Below are 21,447 nucleotides of genomic sequence, written 5' to 3' on the forward strand. Positions count from 1 at the left end.
ACATTTATTGTTGGTGTTTTACTACCCTGGAAAGGGAAAAGTGAGCTTTTTATCACTATTTTCAGTACTGATAAAGACTTCCTCAGACACAGAAAAGTAAAAGTGAACTATCATTTCTATTTTCAATGTATATGAAATACTTTGAATTCAGACCTACAGGGTGAACACAGGTGATGTCGGTTGTGCCCCAAAAAGCAGGACGCCAAATACTGATTTCGGTATGGAAATAAAGTTTATAGGATCGTGATTTCCCATAGTTGTAAAGCACAATGTGAGTGAATATAAAGAGTTTGGTTCCAAAACGCAAAAAATCAATTTTGACTAATTTGGGTAAAAATGCTTAAATCTATTGAATCAATATTTAAATGTGCATTTATCTTTGCCATGTTATATTCATTTAGTTTATTAGTGGTATCCACTGATTTAAAAAAAACACATGGCATTCATTAAAAAACACTTACTTTGTCATATTAAGAACACTGTCATTACTGCTGTCATCCCTGGGAAGTCGCTGAACTTTTTTGACAGCGATCTGCTGTAAAAAGTTTTGGTCCTTATTAGATTTTGATGGCTTACGCTTCTTCCCCTCCAGAGCATTATCAATGTCATCAAAATTATTATTTTGTTTTGTTTGTTTCTTGATCACGAAGTATAAAGTAGATAAATTCAAAGTGCCGCCATTATTGTTTGCAATGCATGGAATGGTGCGCTGTGATTGGTTGTAGCGATGTGATTTATTGCATTCTGCAGAGGAGGATGACTCGCGATTTGTAAAAAAAAGGGAAAAAAGATGACCGAATAACATGACAGATATTAGATTTTGTGTAAAATGAAGAATTGACTTTTGAATACAATAATGATTTTGGCCGTAGCTTTTCTTTTTTATTGCGTTTTGGAACCAAACATCTACAAAAAGCACTTTGAGCCGAAAGCGGATCTGTGTGACACCATACTTAACAAGCGGATTTGGAGTTTTTTTAATTATCTGCATCGGCCGATAAATCTTTTTGATTGGCCAATCAATCTTTCTGTTCCTTAAATTTGATGTTCAAAAAACACACTCGGATGTAAATGACTAAATCATTATTTACATTTTTCAATGTAAAGTTACATTGTGTTACACTGGTGTGCAGTATTAAGTCTTATTCGGATAGTAAGTGTCAGATCCACATAAGGTGTCTTATATATTATGAATATTAATAAATATTATGTATAAAAAAAATTCTGTATGTCTTTTATTTACTGTCATTACATTCGTCGTCATAGCCTGAAATCAGCCAGTCAGCCACACTGTTTTCTCAATATTTGTAACCCAATATTTGTCAAAAAAAACAAAAAAAAAAACACGTATCTACTTTTTGAGTAAACGTTACAGACCGATATAAGTTTGACTTTTGTTAAAAAAAAATCTGAGTATATCATGGTTGTGTATGAGAAATATGAGACATTTAGTTTAGTTTATACAAGTCTCTCTCTCTCTCTCTCTCTCTCTCTCTCTCTCTCTCTCTCTCTCTCTCTCTCTCTCTCTCTCTCTCTCTCTCTCTCTCTCTCTCTCTCTCTCTCTCTCTCTCTCTCTCTCTCTCTCTCTCTCTCTCTCTCTCTCTCTCTCTCTCTCTCTCTCTCTCTCTCTCTCTCATTACAATCTAATGACCCACTACCGTTCACATAATAAGTTGGTAGATCATTGTTTTTATGCTATAGCTAAACGCAAAACACACAGTTGACATGATGAAACAGTAATTTAGGTGAAATTAGAAAAGCCTCGAGAAAATGTTCTCCCTTTCATTCCAAAAACCTCAAGCAGGATGAATAATAAAGAAACACACGACACTGAGAAACGCATTTACATGAGCAATTAGGGCTGGTCTTGATATCCCTTCCTGGTCTTTGTTTCTGTCTGTCTCTTTTCTCAGTACAAGCTTTGGCAGAACAAGCGAGTGATTCTGTTGACTGCCGTTTAGTCTCATTGTTCTGCATCAAAGTAAGGGGCTTTTAAATTATGCTGACTCTCACTACTGTGGCTTTACAGGCAAATTTTTAATCACAGAGTCAGTCGCCGTCTGCCAAGCGCTGCCTTAAGCGTTTGCCTTTCTCACTATCATGACTGTCTCTCAAGAGTAGCCAATGATGAAAACACAAAGAAAAGAGAAACAAAAAGAAGGGGAATGCAAATGCTTTTATAGACGTGTTAATGTAGGTGGTAAAGAGAGATTGCAGATGAGTAAAACAGAAAGAGGAACAATTTCTCAAATGCTGATAAATCATTGCCAATGACGTAATTCAATCGGCATCAACCCATGATCTCAATGAAATTTGCAGTCCTGCTGTGTAAACTAAGATAAATGTTTTTATAAATTAAAATGTTATATACTAGCAAAAGGACATCCCTTAATATGACCTTCAGAAGGAAATTATTTAGGGATGTTCATCCTGACCAAGCTTGTTAACTGACATTAACCATTAACTAATTAATTGCCAATGAGGTACATTTGAGTTAACAGCTAAGGAGTTGCAATACCAACCTAATACAAACATTTTTGCATTGTGTATATTATAAATCATTCCCATTTCAAACACTGGCATACATAACGCATTCACATTAGACGTGAACACCAATCAGCATTCAACACAAATGCCAAGGTGCTTCACCCGCATGTGGCCCTTCTCTAACTGATGTTCAATGCTTGATCTGAGGGGATTTTCATTGCTTCCTTGCCTTTGAAAGACCGAGCAGAAAAACGCATCAAACCTGCCCTTCAAATTAATGCCAAGGATCAGAAAATCCCATCTAAGCTGGGAATACAAAGGTATATTATAACTTAACCCTTTATGAATCCACTGTAACAAACTCTTTACAATTCTCCAAACTCAGACACCTCTGCTTAAAAAAAAACAGCAATCATATGCGAGCCTAAGACAAACTAAGAGAGACTAAAACAATGGGGTCTCATTTACTAAGCATGGGTAAGCACAAATTGTGTGGGAATGAAAAATTCAACAAAAACTTTTGAACTAAAATTTGTTTCTAAATGAAACTTCTAAATGAACACAGCTTAAAGCCAAGCTACTTTTTTGGTACCCCAAAAATAAGGATTGGCACAAACTAACCCTAAACTTACCTATCTTACTAATCTATCTATGGATCACAATTGCACCCACAGGATCTCATTCCTAAATTATAAGAATTTGTGTCTATTAAACCTTTGACAGAAATCTTACTGGAACATTAAAATATGCGTGGGCGCTGTTGTCATGTAAAAGCAGATTTTATAACAGTGGGTTGCAGTGACAAATCTTGATCGGTATACTCGCAAGTTTCAATTGCACTTTAAACACGCTGTCTAAACGTTCACATGCTTTGCTTTCACAGATGCGCAAGTATGCGTGATGAAAGCGCGAATAAAGCTCACGTTCCGTAAATACAACAGGTTAAGCCGAAGGTATATTAGGGACATCCGCGTATGCGCGCCGTCCGCACAGCATAAATTAGTCATAAAAAAAGACAATACGCTTACAACAGTCTTTGATTTATTTATTCTGCTACTATATATTATTACAAAAATGCGATTACAGTACAGAATATATACGACATAAACTGCTTAGTTAATGTTTATAATAGTTCATAATGTGTTTGAGAGTACTTTTGTTATGTTATAAATGAAAAAGCAAATACTTTAAAAAGGAAAAAAAATAATTTCATAAGCTCATGTCTGAACCTACGTAAGAAGCAATTTAGGTTAGAGGGACAGTTGTGACATAAAGAGATTGCAGAAATTCATAGTTTGTCTTTAGTAAATGTTATTTTGTTTAGTTGGCATTCAGAACAGTTAAATAATTTAAAAACTAAAAGATTGTGATTCAACCCTACTATCTATCTATCTATCTATCTATCTATCTATCTATCTATCTATCTATCTATCTATCTATCTATCTATCTATCTATCTATCTATCTATCTATCTATCCATTTATCCATCTATCCATCCATCCATCCATCCATCCATCCATCCATCCATCCATCCATCAATTAAATTATATCAATACAAAAAATACATGCAATTATTATTGAATGAGACCCATTGTCTATGCTATCTTATGAGACTCCTGCTGAGTGCTACAGAACTATTGTGGGATTTTACACTGTCAATAAGCAGCAAAGTTTGTGCAGATCCCACAAGTGACCCAAATAAGAACAACAATCTCGGTGACAGAAAAGCCCCCAAGGCAGCATCTTAAAAACAGCTTTATTTTTCCTGACACTGGCAAATCAACTGAAACTTCATATATATTACAATGTCCTTTTTCAAACCGTTAAAAAAGTTACAAAAAACAACTCTCAGCACAACACAATTCCAAACCGATAAACAAAGGATTAATAAACAGATGCAAAGGTGTCAGCCAGTCCTGACATTTCTCAAACACGTTGCAAATTCATAATTCATGCGTTTTAATTGAGCGGATGGATTTAAATGGCAAAACAGGCTAACTGTGCAAAATCGGCTCTGGCACTTTTAAATCCGCGGGGCCACGTTTCTGTTCTCCCCAAGCAAGCAGAAAGAAAGTCACTCCTCTTGTATGTTCCCTCTGAGGATTACCGCACATCTCTCCGTCTTTAATGACTCCGCACACACATACGGTACATCTTGTGCATGCACACGGGGCGTTCTGGAAACAGATGGAGCTTTGCAAAGTGTTGAAAGACAAGAACGGACACAAAAACTTTCCACACCTCATCAGGCCCATGTCAGTTTTTAATGAAAGTCTCTTTTTCTATTAAATTGTCAAGTCTGACGGACATTTTCTGTTTGCATTTGTTTATTTGTACTGTATGCTGCATTCAACCCAATGCATTTTCACCCGCCGTAAGCGCTTTTGTTTGCATTGTGGCGCCTTTTAAAAACTCTTCAAATTAAAAATGCTCCAATGACAGATGCTCTGAGAGAAGCAAATCTGCTTCAGAAGGCAAATTTGAAGCCCGCTTGAATAAGGAGAAGGTGACATACACAGATTTGATTTTCTCCCCGCTTCACCATATGGTAGACATGGTGGAGTTTTGGCCGTGACTCTTTGATCCCATTTTGGAGAGTACGGGCTGTGCGGGAAATGCATTAAACCATCTCGATACAATCACGGTTTTGGAGAAACATCCAGTTTGCGCCGCTCGAATTGATTCAAATGGAGGTCAACTAAATCTAGGCTATTCCTGCACAACAGATAAGAGCAAATAGGTAGAGGGCATCTGCAAAGACAATACAAACTTGAGGAGTAAACGTTATGGAGATCAGTTACGTCATTCTGTGCTAATGGGTCGATTTTTGGCCCATCTGTCATGTTACAGTGATGTTTCGCCAAGGAGACCGATTTGTCTCATGAGAAATGTTCCAGAAAATCAAATCTCTTAGCCATTTGTAATTCAAATGAAACTTTTAGATACTAATCCAGAAAAAAAAAATGCAAATTAGCACACTACAGATTCTTCCCATCAATTGATTTTTTCCCACCTTGTAAAAATGTCTAATATATTATAAAACACAAAAAAAAGTCATATCCTCTGGTGAGATGAGCTGTCAGTTAATTATAAAACTTTGTATAATAAAGACTGAAAAATGCTGGGAAAAGCAACATTTACTGCTCCCAGTACAGATATTAAGGGACGTCTAGGGAAATTTAAGCTTTTTCTCTCCGTTTTTTCAAAACAAAATTAATGTGACAGAAATAAAGGCTCATTGCACAGTATTTCCGATCGGACAGGGAGAAGGATGGGACTGCATGTTAATTCATCATCGGCTCGGAAAAACTTTTCTTCGACTAATCCTCCCTCAACCGCTTTATTACCACATGCACTTGGAAATGCTCGTGGAAGGCGAGCTGGCAATGAGGGAGGTCTTTCGAGTTTCTTATAACTTTTAAGTGGAAGTGGAAAAACTTTGATATTGAAAAAGACAGTATAGAAAAACACGGTGTTCTTTTTTTAACATCTAGCCTATACTACAAAACTTCACACCTTTCTCCAGAGATCTGTGCATGGCATGAAAATCAGTGGTATAGTTATCTATATGCTAATTTTCATGGGTGAATATTCAGATGCTGGTGCATTACAGCCACAACGTGTGTCTCCTGTTGAAAGAAAAACTAAAATATACTAAATTAAGACATTATAATAATGGCTCGACAATAAAGAGTGCCTGATAGGGCGGGGCCAGCAGAACTGACAAAGGGCCATTGCAGCACCGTCAAGAATGTTTATCATTTGTTTTAGGCCTTGCCATTTTAAATATTAAAGTGCAAGAAGATGCAAGATTTCAATTTGCTACTCGCGCACTGTTAAGAACTTTAATGTGTGCACAAATCCGTAGCGTGCACCCAGATAATGGTTTAGACAGCGTGCAAATACCGAATTCATGATTTCTTGCGAACGAATGGATATATTTACACAAATTATGATATCAGGCGATTATTGATTTATTTTCTCGATTAATTGACTAATCGGATAAACAAATATTTATTAAATTAGATTATTTAGCTATAATAAGTAAACAAGGCGCTAAATTAGGGTATTCACATGTAGAAGTGCACTTTTAAAAGTGCAAAAGCCACACACTATTACAGAGTTTACTAATATAATCTTTTTTATTTTAATATTTTAATCCTTAAATTAAAAAAAAAATGTGTAGCTTTTAAATAGTAAAACATATTTAAATGTCAAAATATAAATAAATAAAACACATTGGGTATTCAAGGATATGCTGGTGAGGTGTAATTTCCCTATTATCCTGGTTTTGTTACGTAGATCTGGCAACCTGACAGATCAATGACGGAAGCAAAAGCGCAAAAGAATGATGGTTAAAAAAGGTTTTATTTTAATCCTTTAATATAAGTGAGTTTATATATGTTTAACTCATTCCCTTTTTTTATGTTGCCCGCCAGCACTTTTTGTGATTTTCACATAAGTTTCACAAAATGATTTCCAGAAAAATTTTCTTTTATAAATATATAAATATACAAATATAACAAATGAAAAAACAGACATATGTTCTCTTTTATAACCTCTTAAATATGGGTAGGTTTCTTCAAAAATACAAAATTTGGAGCAAAAAGCTGAAATAATTTCATTATTATATAAGAATTTTGTTAGAGATCAGATTCAGAATGATTTTTACAACATACACGGAGTTTAAAATGTATGAAAATAAGTTTTTGCTTCAGTTTTTTATAAATTGTTAAGAGCGCCATCTAGAGGATAATAGCTAAATAAAAGATTACCGCAAAAACTCGTTGGCAGGGACATGTTTTCTCTTATAGATAACTCGTCAATGGTGGGGAAAGAGTTAATAGTTGTTGGGTTTACATAAAAATAGTATTGAACCACAGCATCTGATTTAAAGTAAGGGAGAAATCCAAGTTTTTATAACTGTAACAACACACGTGTATCACTTTCATATGTCTTTATTCTTATAAAAAAAATATAAATATGTTAATGCTCATCAAGGTCTAAAGTTAAATATTAGAATGAGTTTCTCACCAGCACATCCCTGAATACCCAATGTGTTTTTGTTTATTTATATTTTAACATTTAACAATTTTTTTATTTAAGGCTTAAAATGTTAAAAGCAAAAAGATCATATTAGTAAAACTCCGTAATAGTGTGTGGCTTTTGCACTTTTAAAAGTGCACTTCTACATGTGCACTTTTAAACACAACAACTAATAAACCAAATCCTTCAAAAAAAAAAACATCAACCTGCATAAAGTGTTTAAAGTAGACCAATTCAGAACTCCGCTAAAAGGCTGAGAACCTGGCAACCCTACCTTGCTTTTAACCAACCTGAGACCAATTAATCGACAACTAATTTCATAATCGATTATTATCGATTTGTTGTTGCAGCCTCATTCTATTGCTATTTGTGATGGGGCCAGTGTAAATTTTGGCAGGGCAAGTAAAAGTTTAATAGCATTAAGCCCAGAACATGCACAGATGCTACAGACATCAAATTTATTGAATTTTCATCATACCTATTACCAAGTCTGGTAAAGGTTCAAGTTGCGCTGACCTGAGAAAGTCTGGGCCCGTCACTGGCGACCTTAGATAAGCTACTACACACGGCCGAAAAGATGAGGAAATCCTTTGGAAAGGGTCCCTTTCTGACCCTCTGTGCCACTTATAACATGAGTTTGAACCTCACAATAATAACCTTTGACTCCTTTGGGTATATCAACCTCAGACCAACTGCATTTAATAAATCCACTAGCAGATGAAACGCCACATTCTCCACCGTGTGTGCGGTGCGGGAGACTTTTGTCTGCATGCAATAAAATTTCGATTGAATTAGCAATGACTTCAAGGGTTGGATGATGTCAGTCAAATTGATTTAGTATCTACTGAAGTGCCTCAAGGTCACGGAGCTCAGAGTCGGTAGCCGTCTACAGAGAGTCTGTAGTGTGAACTTCCTAGAGCAGAAGGTGCGGACAGACACCCCTCGGTGGAGTCCTTTAAGTCTGGAGAAGAGGGCTGATGTGACCTCCGGCACCGGTCCGTCTTTTCTGGCCCCTCTGATCCAGAGAAACATGTGAATCTCAGTGGTAATCTGGGGTTTATTGGCCCCTCTTTAAAGGGGTTGCCGGTGAAGGTCTGTTTTACTGTATCTGTCATGGCAGCTTGAGCAAGCATCACTTCAGAGAAAAGAGCAAAGCTTGTTTTAGGACGGATAAAGAGGGCTGACAAAAACAGATCTTAAATCGATAGTGTCCTCTCTTGGTTTTGTGCCACAATGATGAGATACCTTTTCTTAACACTCGTTTTTTGTTCACCCATCTATGTGATTTGTGTTTCACCGGCACCATCTGAAAAAGCTTTGTGGATGCGTTTACATGCAATGCTTCACCATAACTAATCACGCCTATATAAAGCACCATGACTTTCTGATTATTATCCTCCTATTAAAAAACTATAGTGACAGTGGACATAAAAAAGGAAAGATGAGGATGAAGGAATGAAAGGGAGGGTGATAAATCTATTCTTCCCTAAAGGGGAAATGGCCTGACAATGCTTCACATTTCCTCTTAACAGAGAATAATGTGCCGTCCTAAAGGCATTTATGGAAACTCGCGTCCAGCCAGAGCCATGACATCATTCGGCATGCCTTTTGAGCACCTTTTCTGGCTCAAACGGGAACTGGATGCAAACGGTCACTTTCAATTTCGGTTGTCCCTCCTGCTCCGAGATCAATACCAATCAAAGCGATGATTGCTCTATTGTTCTGTGTAATACTACAGCTCCTTCAATGGCGGCTCCAGACCTTCATCAGCGTCAGCGGCCACATCTGCGCCTTTCAATAGATCATTCGCCAGATAGCTATCTGGCATTTGGCTAATGAAGACTGTTTACAGAAAGGGGATTATAAATGCAAAGCTCCTCTGTTCTTTTTGCACATTAAAAGGCTAAATTAATGTCACTGTCAACACCATGTGCGGGTTGCTGCTTTTTGATACGGTTTGGAAAGTTTTATCTTTTCAAACTTGCTTTTGTTTGTTTGTAGTGCCAAAAAATCAATATCACGTTTTGTTTAGGATTCTGTCGATTTTATCACGGCTACCCCCGAAAGACCTCTGGATGAATGCTCAGTCTGTGGTTTATTATTATCTTTGAATAGTTTAATGTCAAACTCGCTTATATTAAACTAAGAAAGCAAACATATATTAACAAATATTTTCTTGCACAATTGGATCATCCTGTCATCATGTGACGCCCGTCGCTCTCCCACCGTAAACAAGTACCGTACAAACACAGCTTAGAAACAGAATGCATTTATGTTTTGCACGTCTTGTACATGAGCACCGTGCTTTAAGATGCCGTTTACAAATAATTTCAACTTTTACACACAGCCCAGCACATCAATGTCAGTTGCAGTGACCAATCAGAAGACCCTACAGGCGGGGCAAGCGTTGCACGTTTTTGTTCACAGTAGCAAGTTGGCACAGCAATGGTTTTAGTTGAATGCAACATGACAGAAAAAACGCAAACGCTTGTGTAATTCAAATTGGTTTACTGTTTGAATGCGTATATCACCCAGCACTATTTGTTGATTCTGAGAATCGCATCTATGGCTGGTAAAAATGATAAATTCTCTACTTTTTATCAATATTAAATTTAAAGGATTAGTCCATTTTCTTAAATAAAAATCCAGATAATTTACTCACCACCATGTTATCCAAAATGTTGATGTCTTTCTTTGTTCAGTCAAGAAGAAATTATGTTTTTTGAGGAAAACATTACAGGATTTTTCTCATTTTAATGGACCTTAATGGACCCCAACACTTAACAGTTTTAATGCAGTTTAAAATTACAGTTTCAAAGGACACTAAACTATCTCAAACGAAGCATAAGGGTCTTATCTAGCAAAACAATTGTCATTTTTGGCAAGAAAAATAAAAAATATGCACTTTTAAACCATAACTTCTCTTCTTCCTCCGGCTGTGTGATGAGCCAGTGCGACCTCACGTAATTGCGTAATGCCGATGAAAGGTCACGTGTTACATATATGAAACGCACATTTGCGGACCATTTTAAAACAGACACAAAGACATTAATTATTATTATTCGACATACAACAACATTTGCATGCTCCTCTTTCTCCACACTTGTAAACACTGGGGCATAGTTTCGCATACGTCATCCGGGACCTCTTGACGTCATGACGTATTGTGTGAGGTCGCGCTGGCGCGTCACACAGCCGGAGGAAGATGAGAAGTTGTGGTTTAAAAGTGCAAATTTTTTATTTTTCTTGCTAAAAATGTCAATCAGTTTGGCTAGATAAGACCCTTATGCCTCGTTTGAGATCGTTTAGAGTCCTTTGAAACTGCAATTTAGTGTTGGGGTCCATTAAAATGGAATGTTTTCCTCAAAAAACATGATTTCTTCTCTACTGAACAAAGAAATACATCAACATTTTGGATGACATGGTGGTGAGTAAATAATCTGGATTTTTTTAATTTTTTTTAAAGAAAATGAATTAATCCTTTAACAAAACAATATTTTTAATGTGCGTGCTTTACGTCAGGCAGGGCTTGTAAGGAATGCCCGGGACAAGTTGACAGAACTTTTCCTTCCCGCACGGACCAGTGCTACATCGTCAATAAAGTTGTATCATTTGCACGTGTTTTAGTACTTGCCAATTTAAATAATTAAGCAAAGAAGATGCGAAACAGATTTCAATGCACTACTCACATGCTGTTTGAGAAGTCAGAAGTAGGGATGCACCGATAGGATTTTTTTAGGCCGATACCGATACCGATTTAAACAGACAACTTCTGGCCGATACCGATGCCGATACCGATATTAAACACTTGTATACAATACTATACAGATGGTCTATTAGCTAGATTATTTCTGCATCAAATTATTTTTTACTGAACATGGATTGGATCTAATTAACATTCAACTGACCAACATAATAAGAGAGGCACAAATTACGCTAAAAAAATATAATAAGACAGCATGACAACCTTCAAAGGTGGTTTTTGCTATTCAGCATTTATTTTATTAACAACATTAACTCATTTTTTTTTTACATATAATGGATTTCTTTATGCAGTTAATTAACAAACAATCGGTATCGGCATTTCTCGTGCTATTGCCGATATGCCGATGGTTTCAAATTCGTCAAAAATTGGCCAATAAATATCGGCGGCCGATACATCGGTGCATCACTAGTCAGAAGCGCGCCCTCAGCTAGATGCATTTCAGACAGCGCACAAACACTGGGTTTATGTTTCCTTGAACGGTCATATTTACATAAAATTATTTAAAAATGCAGCAATTATCCTCAAAAACACAATCTGTTGTGTGAATGTAAACAATTCAGAAAGAAAACGCTTGTGTAACAGTATACTGGATCCGTGCATTACATGTAGATCTTAAAGGGGTCATATCATGAATGACTTTTTTCATGTTTAAGTGCTATAATTGGGTCCCCAGTGCTTTTATCAACCTAGTAAATGTGAAAAACCCAGTAACTTAGTTTTGGTAAACCATTCTCTGCAAGCATGTGAAAAAATAGGTCATTGAAATTTGCTCCCCCTGTGATGTCAGAAGGGGATAATACCGCTTCTTAATCTGCACTATCCAACCACGACACTGCCATTTATTGCAGAGGCCAACTCATTTGCATTTTAAAGGACACACCCAAAAAACAGCACATTTTTGCTCACACCTACAAAGTGGCAATTTTAACATCTTATAATACATTATCTATATGATATTTTGAGCTAGAACTTCACTCTGGGGACACCAAAGATTTATTTTACATCTTCAAAAGGTCTTGTGAGATATTGCCTTTAAAGTGACAGCACACAAAATAAATCCATGTCTGCAAAACTAAAATTAATGCAAATATCAATAACTACTTTTGAAACCATATACAAAAAAATCAGATTGAATCGCCAAAGCCCTAACTGCTTCTAATAATGATGCACAGAACCTAAAGCAACTGGTTAATTAAATTGATTTCTAATTGAATGCATTTAAGGTAAATGTTTATATGATTAAAACAAATTAATATTAGTTAGACAAATAATACAAATAAGTACATACACTGCAATCCTTGTGTTACTAAGTAAGCCATATAATAATAACTTCATATTTATCTTGATTTTTTTTTTTAATTTCTATACTATTTATTTTCTTATGTCTCTACTGTTTGTTCAACAATGTGCTTTCTGAACAAAGCTACTTTGCAACAATTGACCCTACTGGAAAAGCGCTATTGAAATACATTTAAATTGAATTAAGTAATAACTAAGCAAATATCAACACTATCAGGCCTTATAAAAAGGCAAACACTGGTCTCTCCAGTAAACAGCACACAAATAGGCAAACACAAAACCATTGTCTTACAACTGGACGCGCAAAACCAACATGCAAATCCATGCAACACTCACTTCCAAAAGCATTTCAGACACATAAACAGGACAGAGAATATGAGAATGCTGAAATACACATGGACTCAATCATGCAAATGAGTGTATGAATACAAATGGATAGAGAGTTGAGTTATGCATACGAAACGCACTTTGGAGATCTGGCAAACAATTTGGTCCTGCTTGCTGTCCTCCCCAACAATCCACTCTTATATTTTCCATCACAGCAGTAAAAAATTGCATATTATCATTGCTATGCTCAATAGCTCCTTGTTAAGAGTCATGTAGTGAAAGTCTGAGTCTTCAGACGACTCATAATAAACTCATTTCGGTGTAATAACCGCACAGCACACGAAAGCCATTTATACCGAGAGTAACAAAGATACCCAAACACATTGTAAGTGAATAATCTGCAAGAGACGGGACTAATAAGCGACCTCCTTTCTTCTAGGAGTCACGTGTCTGCCAGTCTATCTTTTTTACAAAAAAGATGTCTTTCAAAAAGTCCATTTAGCTTCATTTAAGTCAGCAAGGCCTAACATATAGGCAGACTCGTGGCTAAAACTGGCTTACTCAAGTTAACGCACGCTGACATGCACAGATGAGGCATGAAGTGAAGTGGTTGCCGGATACCCGACGCGCTTGGCACAATATCCGCCAACTGTTTTGATAGTCTGAGATGTTACACAACCAGAAAGCAGCCTCTCAGAGTTCAGGCCAAGCTCAGCGTTCATGACTGGGTCTCCCTGGAGACCAGCATCTCTCTTCTCTAGAGCTGCTCAGCCGACTGTTTGCCTCTCTCCAACATGAACAAAACCTCTCATTATTTGCTGAATCTCAATTAAATTTTATCTTTCCCAATTTAGAAGATCTGTACAGCAGCAACTTCTCTCTTAATTGCCAGGGCACTTTTGAAAATAAAGCCCGCACGATAAAACACCAAAGATACGGGATAGCGGCTTTGCGACAACAAAGCGAATTAATGCACTGTCACCTTTCATTGAAGTAAGACGGGGATGATTCTCCCTCCGTCTCCTAAGGGCTAACCGCTGCTTGTCGGGTGACTTTCCTTTCAGAAAATATATAAAAGCATTGCAAGAAAACTGCAAATTCATGCAATAGCACAATACTCGTGTCAGAAAGAGTCCTAAAGAAAATAAAACAGAAATGGACGTATTTTTAAGAGACGTGATGATGGTGCAATGTGGCTGATTTAGTAAGTGGGTGAAGTTCATATGGGGAATCCACCGGTTGACTAAAAAGGCTACGTCGGGCACAACGGAGGAGAAGGAGGGATGGCGGACCAGGATTCCTCCCAATTAGCTCACTTCGGCATTCTGGTTCTGTCCCAGTTGGCTCCCAAAGCTTTTCTTGGCTCAACAAAGTAAAAGAACCAGACTGAAATAGGGACTTTGTAAGGGACTGCCTGAACTGGATCTCCTTTTATCTTCCCATTCCAATGCATTCCAATATGCCCAGAGATTCCAGACTCACAGGCACATGAATACCCCTGACAAATGCTTTGAAAGAGCTCATTTGTATTTTAAAAACATGCTTAAAATCAATCAAATGTACATATCAGGGCTCAAAATTGCAACCATTTTGGTCGCATAGGCTGCTGAAATTTATTTGGTGTGACCTCAATTTGTTGTGGTATGAAATTTCTTTACAAAACTTTGCATATACTGTGGAATAACTACTGAACGTCTTATAGACGAATGAAACTTAACATGGATGACTCGGTTTTTAAGCATCAGAGGACACAAAAACATTAAGTTCATATTCAGAGCTGCTGACAACCTATCAAAATAAAAGTCCATTAAACATAATGAAGTTGACAGAAATATATTACTTTTGAATAGTAAAATCATTTAATACTTTTAAAATAATAAAAATAATGATTTTAAATTATTTTTACCTTCTTACGTAATGTAAATCACCCTCTAAATATTTGTACTTTCATTTTCAATTTAAACAAAGTTTTGTTATGCAGCACTTTGACCAAAAATAAAAATGCAAATAAAAATAAAAGTGTTTTGATGAAAATGTATTTGTTCTATTTATTTATTTAGGAAAATATAAATTGTTACACTGTAAAAAAATGCTGCATTTTTGTCAAATCAACATATATATGTTTTGTTATTTTAAATTAACAAATTAAGTTAAACAATTTTAACTTGTTTTATGAGTTATGTCAACTTATCACATCTCAAAACTTAAAATAATAGCTTGTATTGACTTCAGTTTGTTAAGTTCATGCTGTTGAAAAGTGAAAGTGAAAATACAGAATCCAGAAAAATAATGGATTTGTAAAAATATATATATTTTTTTAAAATGAATAATAAAAACACATTAAATGTTTTATAGTGCCAAATGAATCTACACGTTTAAGCACATACAAGCTTGTTTAAAAATTATCCAATCACATAAGTATGTGGCAAATAATTTAAGATCAAGTTTGATGATTCAAGCCTTTAATCTTCATGATGATGAAGTTGAACTGCTCCTATAATTTTCAATGGATGCTCCTAAATTTTTGCTGGTGCTCCGAACTTTTAAATTTGGGAGCACCAGTGCTACCTATTAAAAAGTTAATTTTGAGCCCTGCATTTGAAGAGTTCAGATGCAAAAGCCACTAAACTTCAACTTTTGTCAAAACTGAGAATGATATGACCAAATGCTCCCGGCACGTACCATCAAATACTTTCACTTCAAATACACTTAATCCGAGCCTCAGGCCATTCAGAAATACTGGTTTGTTAGCAGAAACATCTTCCGAAGTGCATGGAAGAAAAAATGGATAAATGATGACACATGTATGAGGAGGATTTCACTTTTTTTTTACCAGGTTAAAGGGGGTTTACCAAATATATTAGGAAACTGACCGAATTTTTTAGCCCTGTAACTTTATTCTGAAAGAACAGTGAAGAGTGACTGGAGAGAGATTGGGAAACGACGATGGATCACATTCAAAATTCAGTCCCTTAAACATGAATATAACCTCAACATGGCAGCTACATGCATCACATGTAAAGCCCCCCTGTATTTTTACATTTTGAATTCTGACTTTCAAAAATTGCAATGTTTCTAGTTGCATCTTCAGTGATTTTGCAACTCTTATTATGTCTTTCCTTGCATTATTAGTTAAATACCAATAAAGTGACATTTCTTTAAAAAATGCATTTCAATTACTGACAAATAACTTTTTCATTGCCATTAAAGTGAAATGACTGAACCTAAACATAAGAGCCTGATAAATAAAAAAATGCCCTCACAGGGTTTTGCATCTGAACTCAAAACAACAGCTTAACCCGACGGTGAATATGGCCGAAGACGGACGAGACACGTATCCCTCCAGCTGCTAATTACATGTTCAACCTGCAAAAATCGGGCAGCAGAGCTCCTGCCACTTAGTGTCCATGTTAGATTGTCTTCATTAAGTCAGTGTCTCTTTGCAAAATCCTCTATCATTCAGTAAATGCAATGAGAATGGCTGGACGAAAAAGGGAGATACAGGAACCCTTTAGTGGTGATTCAGGAGGCGAACACGCCCTCATCCACTCCCACGCCAGCAGACGCCTGGGCTGTGCTCAGAGAGCGGCGTGCATTGATTAGCCATGACACCGAGCTTCTGCTTCCAAAAATATGCCGCTCGTTCCGAAGCAGCATGGCCATGCATGAATAAACATCATCTGTAATGGGGCTGAATGAAAATGAGACGCTGGCCTTTTTTTTTAGTTGATCTACCAAGAACAGCCTCTCCCCCTTCTGTCTAGCTCCACTAAAAGTCACCTGGTAACTGAATATTTTACAAATTGCTTTGATAGGATTTTCTAAGCTCTTGAACCTGGTAAACATACCAGGAAAACAACCATTATTGTGTTAAAAGAATGGCTCTTTGATCCAACACCCTAGAGACTTCAAAGTCTTGTAAAAATGTGATTTGGGCTGTAAATATACCAACTAATGAACTTTAGCAGGTGCAAGAATAATGATGTAATATGTAGACGAATGGGCAGCGGGAATGAACAGCATACTGTAGTCATGTTTTAAGGGATGCAGTGGAAAAGGAAGCCGGCTCTCTTACTGTTGTTGTCTGTGTCATCGTTGACACTCTTAGGAGGAATGTGGCCGGTGTAACCGACGGCGGTTCTGTACATTCGATCCGGATTACGTACTTTCTTCAGTCCTATAGGGGACACAGTGGGGAGGGAAAATAAATCTGTGGGTACAAAAATACAATGCCCTCCATTTCTATTCATGCAAAGATCCTTAACGGTTTTAACTCTTGCTGACCCCACTGCATTTTATGATTGGTGATAAAATTTTGTGGCCACGTGCCACCATAACCAAGACACAACTGAATGGTACAAGCACCAGAGGTTGAAAGGTCACTTTAAATCACGTGATGTGACCTGTATAATTTTAAGTGTAAGCACATCAGAAGTGTCACCATAATGCTTTCCTTTAGGAGCGTTGCCAACATTCTTGTGTTGTATATAAAGATCGGCATGGGACTAAATCTGAAATGTACACATTATATTTATTCGTAAATAGATTTTTAGAAATTTTAAAGGGAGTTTGCATGAAAATAGTTTAATTTTAAGCATAGCATTAGCAGCAAAAACCTGCATTAAGTAAAAACGATGGTATTATACTAAGAGATAAAAATGCATCTAAAACCAAAAAACGATCACCAAACTATCAACTCTGTTGAACTTCATATTGACCCTTTAAGCATAATGGCCAGGGATTTAGTACTGGGATGACTGGTGAATTGGCAACAGTGCACAGTCTCATTTCAGTTCAATCCATAAAATCAATAATTTAGAAAGGGTCTATTGCGTAACAAGAAGCCTTTAGATAGAAAGAGTAAAACTGGAAGACACAGCAACCGAGAGCACGATTTCCTTTAATTCTGTCATAGACTAACCATGTTCATTTAGCCAGGCAAAACTTCAGAGAGGCTAGATAATTCTGTGCAATCCAATTTGTCTGGCGGAGTCGGTAGTATCAGTTGTATTTTCTGCTGTGAGTATTGCCAAACACAGATCGGAAACACCCGGGAGCTTAAATTTATGTAATACCACACCATGAGATTTCACTTCTCTGATAAATTAGAGACCCGAGATTTGGTGAGCAACATAATGTATACAATTTAGCTTACACAACCCTTAGCACAGCACACATGTGAAAGAACAAAACACAAGACACGGAGAGACACTCGCTCATACGCTTTCTACACCATAGACACGTTCCCGAATACAACATGGAAACATCTCAAAGCCGAAGGCTGGTACTTAGAGGCTTCATGTTGGCAAGAACCACTGGAGAATGTGTTCTGCATGGAAGAAGAGAACACAACTGACACAGAAAGCCTGCAAGAGCCAAAGACTGTCAGATACAAATGCATGACACAGTTTAAGGCCATGCGGGTCAAAAGAGGCAATGCATTCTCCTGTTCTCAGCTCAAACGGGTAAAAATAACCAGATTGTGCCCATATTTATGACACATAGCGTAAAAGCTAAAGCATTATTTTACCAGACTGGATGTTAACGTGCACAATGAGAAATACAGAAAGGTTTTATAATACCTTTTGCTGGCCAGGTCATCTCTCTCAGCAATGGCAAAATGAAGATATCCAACAAACACCAGAAAAAATTATCCACGTGTAAAATGACTATAGATCCAAAGATGTGCTTATGGATTCTTTTTCTCTATAAAAGGTATTCTAGGATGTCCCAGACAGTGTTAACTAGAGATAAAGCACACATGTACACTAACCATGCCACAGCTCACCCAAATCACAAAGGCCACCTTCGTCACTTTGAAACTAAGAGTGATTACTAAGCTTGCCTATTAAAGAATTCCATCAAAGTGTGTGTGCGTGCGCGCGCGCGAGCGCGTATGTTGGGGGTTGGGGTAGCAGATTAGGACAGCACAATACCGCCACCCTGTGGCTTTAAGAACCCAAACTGGTAAGATAGTTGAATAAATAATTCAATGTTGACAAACTCGTGGTTGTTATTTTAAGCTATTCCAGACCCAGTTTTCCTACATTACGGAACATTCAGCGTTTTGCTTTTAAGATACAAACAAATGTCTAATCTCATAAAGCAAATATGTGATAAAAATATGTTTATTACTTAAACATGTTATTGATTTAGCCACTATGAATAAATGCATGGACAAAACGCACTTTTGTTAAACATGCACGTCATGCACAAGTAAACTTTTGGTTTTGTGTATATTTGGGCTACTTGGATAAATTCGCACGTTTGGAATCTTAAAACGAAAGCGAAAGATCCTCGATCCAACTTAACTGTTTCAAAATAATAGATTTAAGAGGTTAAATGCGGATATATAGTTTTGGTTAGCGATCATAGACCATTTAAGAGAGGAAAGACGTACCTTTCATTTTGTCGCCTCATTAAAATCCCGCTTGAATTTGTATCGCGTCCTTTTCGATCCTGCTTGAAAATGTTATAATCTAAAAAAGCTGACAGCTTCAAAAAGCAGGAGCGGCAAATATTCAAAATTCAAAGAAAATATTCCTCTCAAGACTGAAGCATATATCGAGCAGCTGTCGGTGGGTTCCGTCACTATACGGGGGGTTCTGGTGGGGGTGGAAAGAAATCAATCACGTTTTAGAGCATCACCATAAATCTGCATTTATCGCTTTCGGAGTTAAAAGCGTCGCCCTGTTCAATGCCAAAGAAAAATGAAGTAGTTGACCGCATTTGACTTCACGGAGCTCGTTTCCCTGCGTGTTTGTCAGCCCACGGGGAACGTGGACGCGATGTGGAGGAATCCCACTCCAAACCATACGCGAGTCATTTCACGCGTTCATTTCGTCTGATGCGCTCATGTGCGCTGCTCAGTTAAAAGAAAAACATTTTCTCTTTGTCTAACGACAGCCGTGGCTTTGCGTTGACTTGAATGCGCGTTACTTTCAAAAACCTTCTCGAGACGAAAGGAGTCACCTTATAAACGTAGCCCGTGATTACCTAACTCCGTTCCCATTATTTGAAAAGCTGTCTCAGAGATGGCTAATCCCATCAGCGCTTCAGCTTTTTCGTGACAAACATAAGGCAAGCGCCAAATGTCAATGACTTACGCACCCGCGCCTCCCTATCCTCATCTACATCATCTGGACCTTAACGCTGCCAAAATTGCGAAATGAAGAAAAATAATCTTGTTATTTCTCTCTTACCTTCCGGCTTGTTTTCGGCAGCCATTTCCCCTCCGCGCGCCACATCCTCCTCCTCCTCCTTGCGACCGGGGGGGTACCACGCGCGTTCACGGCGAGGAAGCGGCTCGAGGAGGGGGCGAGAGACGGGAGGCGCGTCCGTGGATGCGCGTTTGCTATTGGCCACAAAGTGAAATAAATGACAAAGGTATTTTCGGTGATGCTTCATGAATTTGCGAAATCCACATCCCCCCCTTTTTTATCCATCCCGTCCACCCGATTGGCGAATGCGTTTTATTTAGTAGACACCTTTAGAGTCCAGCGACCAATCAGCTTTTAGCTGAAAATAGGGGAGGCTTAAATTTAGGGGAAACCATGAAATAAAGACTAACGCTTTCATCAGCAAAATGTAAATTGGTGTATGATGTTACAACATGACGAATATTATACGGTGCATTCTGAAAGACACACCGAGTCGAATTAAGTTTAAAAGATACGTGCTCGGCACTCTAAGTACTAATAACATGGACCACTGTGTCATATAATTAGATGTTAACAGCTATGTTAAAGTCGTAAATCTGCTGTTGGAGTTAAAAAATAATGTTTACAGATTATGGCATGGATGTGGGCGTACTATAGTAGAGATGTCATGTTTGTTCCCAAAAGGTTATTGTCTGAATTCATCAGTGACGCCAAATGGGGGAAAAACAACTGGAGAAGATGTTTGAGGTCGAGTGTCGAGGGTCCACGCTCGTTCATGAGTTCTTGAGCGCTGTCCACTCACGGGTGCTGAAGTGGTGCTGAAGAACAGCTCCACTCCTCGGCCACAAACGGCATTATGGAGCATGTTTTCCCCATATCAAGTGTTTATGCAATACAGCATTTCTGTAATTATATCTGCAAGTGTCAGTTCACGAAATAAAGATCTGAGGTGAAAGGCACGAAATTTTAAGTACATTTCCCTATGCATATGTATATACAAACATGAAGAAAATAACATGGTATGCACGTTCAGCGCAATGTAATGCAGAAGGCTATAATTTATATCATTTAATCAGGGAAAGTTTTAGAATTATAGGACTTTACCATAATTTGCATTTGGATGTTTTCAATAAAATAAATAAATAAATAAATATGTTGTTTAGATGTAGTATTATTCCATAACAATAATAACACAAAAGACAACAAAACTATGTTATGCCATGCTTAAAGGGGGATAGTTCACCCAAAAATTAAAGTTGTTGAGCCCTATTGACTTCCATAGTATTCCTTTTTCCTACTATGTAAGTGAATAGGGCTCATGATCGGTTTAGTTACAAACATCTCAAAATATATTCCTATTCG

The 21,447-nt window shown here is 37.3% G+C and overlaps 1 protein-coding gene across 9 annotated transcripts in view; it reads right to left on the minus strand.

Moving 5' to 3' along the window:
• Positions 1 to 20,245, minus strand: part of camta1b (calmodulin binding transcription activator 1b) — a 374,086-nt gene extending 353,841 nt beyond the window's left edge. For 7 of the 9 annotated variants that reach the window (XM_073811853.1, XM_073811852.1, XM_065259154.1 and 4 more), the window contains exons 1-2: positions 20,128 to 20,245; positions 17,001 to 17,102 (exon numbers count right to left, since the gene is read on the minus strand). In XM_073811853.1, coding sequence (XP_073667954.1) covers positions 17,001 to 17,102; positions 20,128 to 20,152 — 127 coding nt within the window. In that variant the 5' untranslated portion in view covers positions 20,153 to 20,245. Of the gene's footprint in view, positions 1 to 17,000; positions 17,103 to 19,325; positions 19,517 to 20,127 lie in introns of those variants that run through there. The other 2 variants (XM_073811850.1, XM_073811851.1) reach the window with 2 other exon arrangements.
• Between the last annotated feature and the right edge of the window lie 1,202 nt (positions 20,246 to 21,447).

The sequence above is a fragment of the Paramisgurnus dabryanus genome, chromosome 14 (assembly GCF_030506205.2).
Source record: "Paramisgurnus dabryanus chromosome 14, PD_genome_1.1, whole genome shotgun sequence".
Classification (NCBI taxonomy): Eukaryota; Metazoa; Chordata; class Actinopteri; order Cypriniformes; family Cobitidae; genus Paramisgurnus; species Paramisgurnus dabryanus.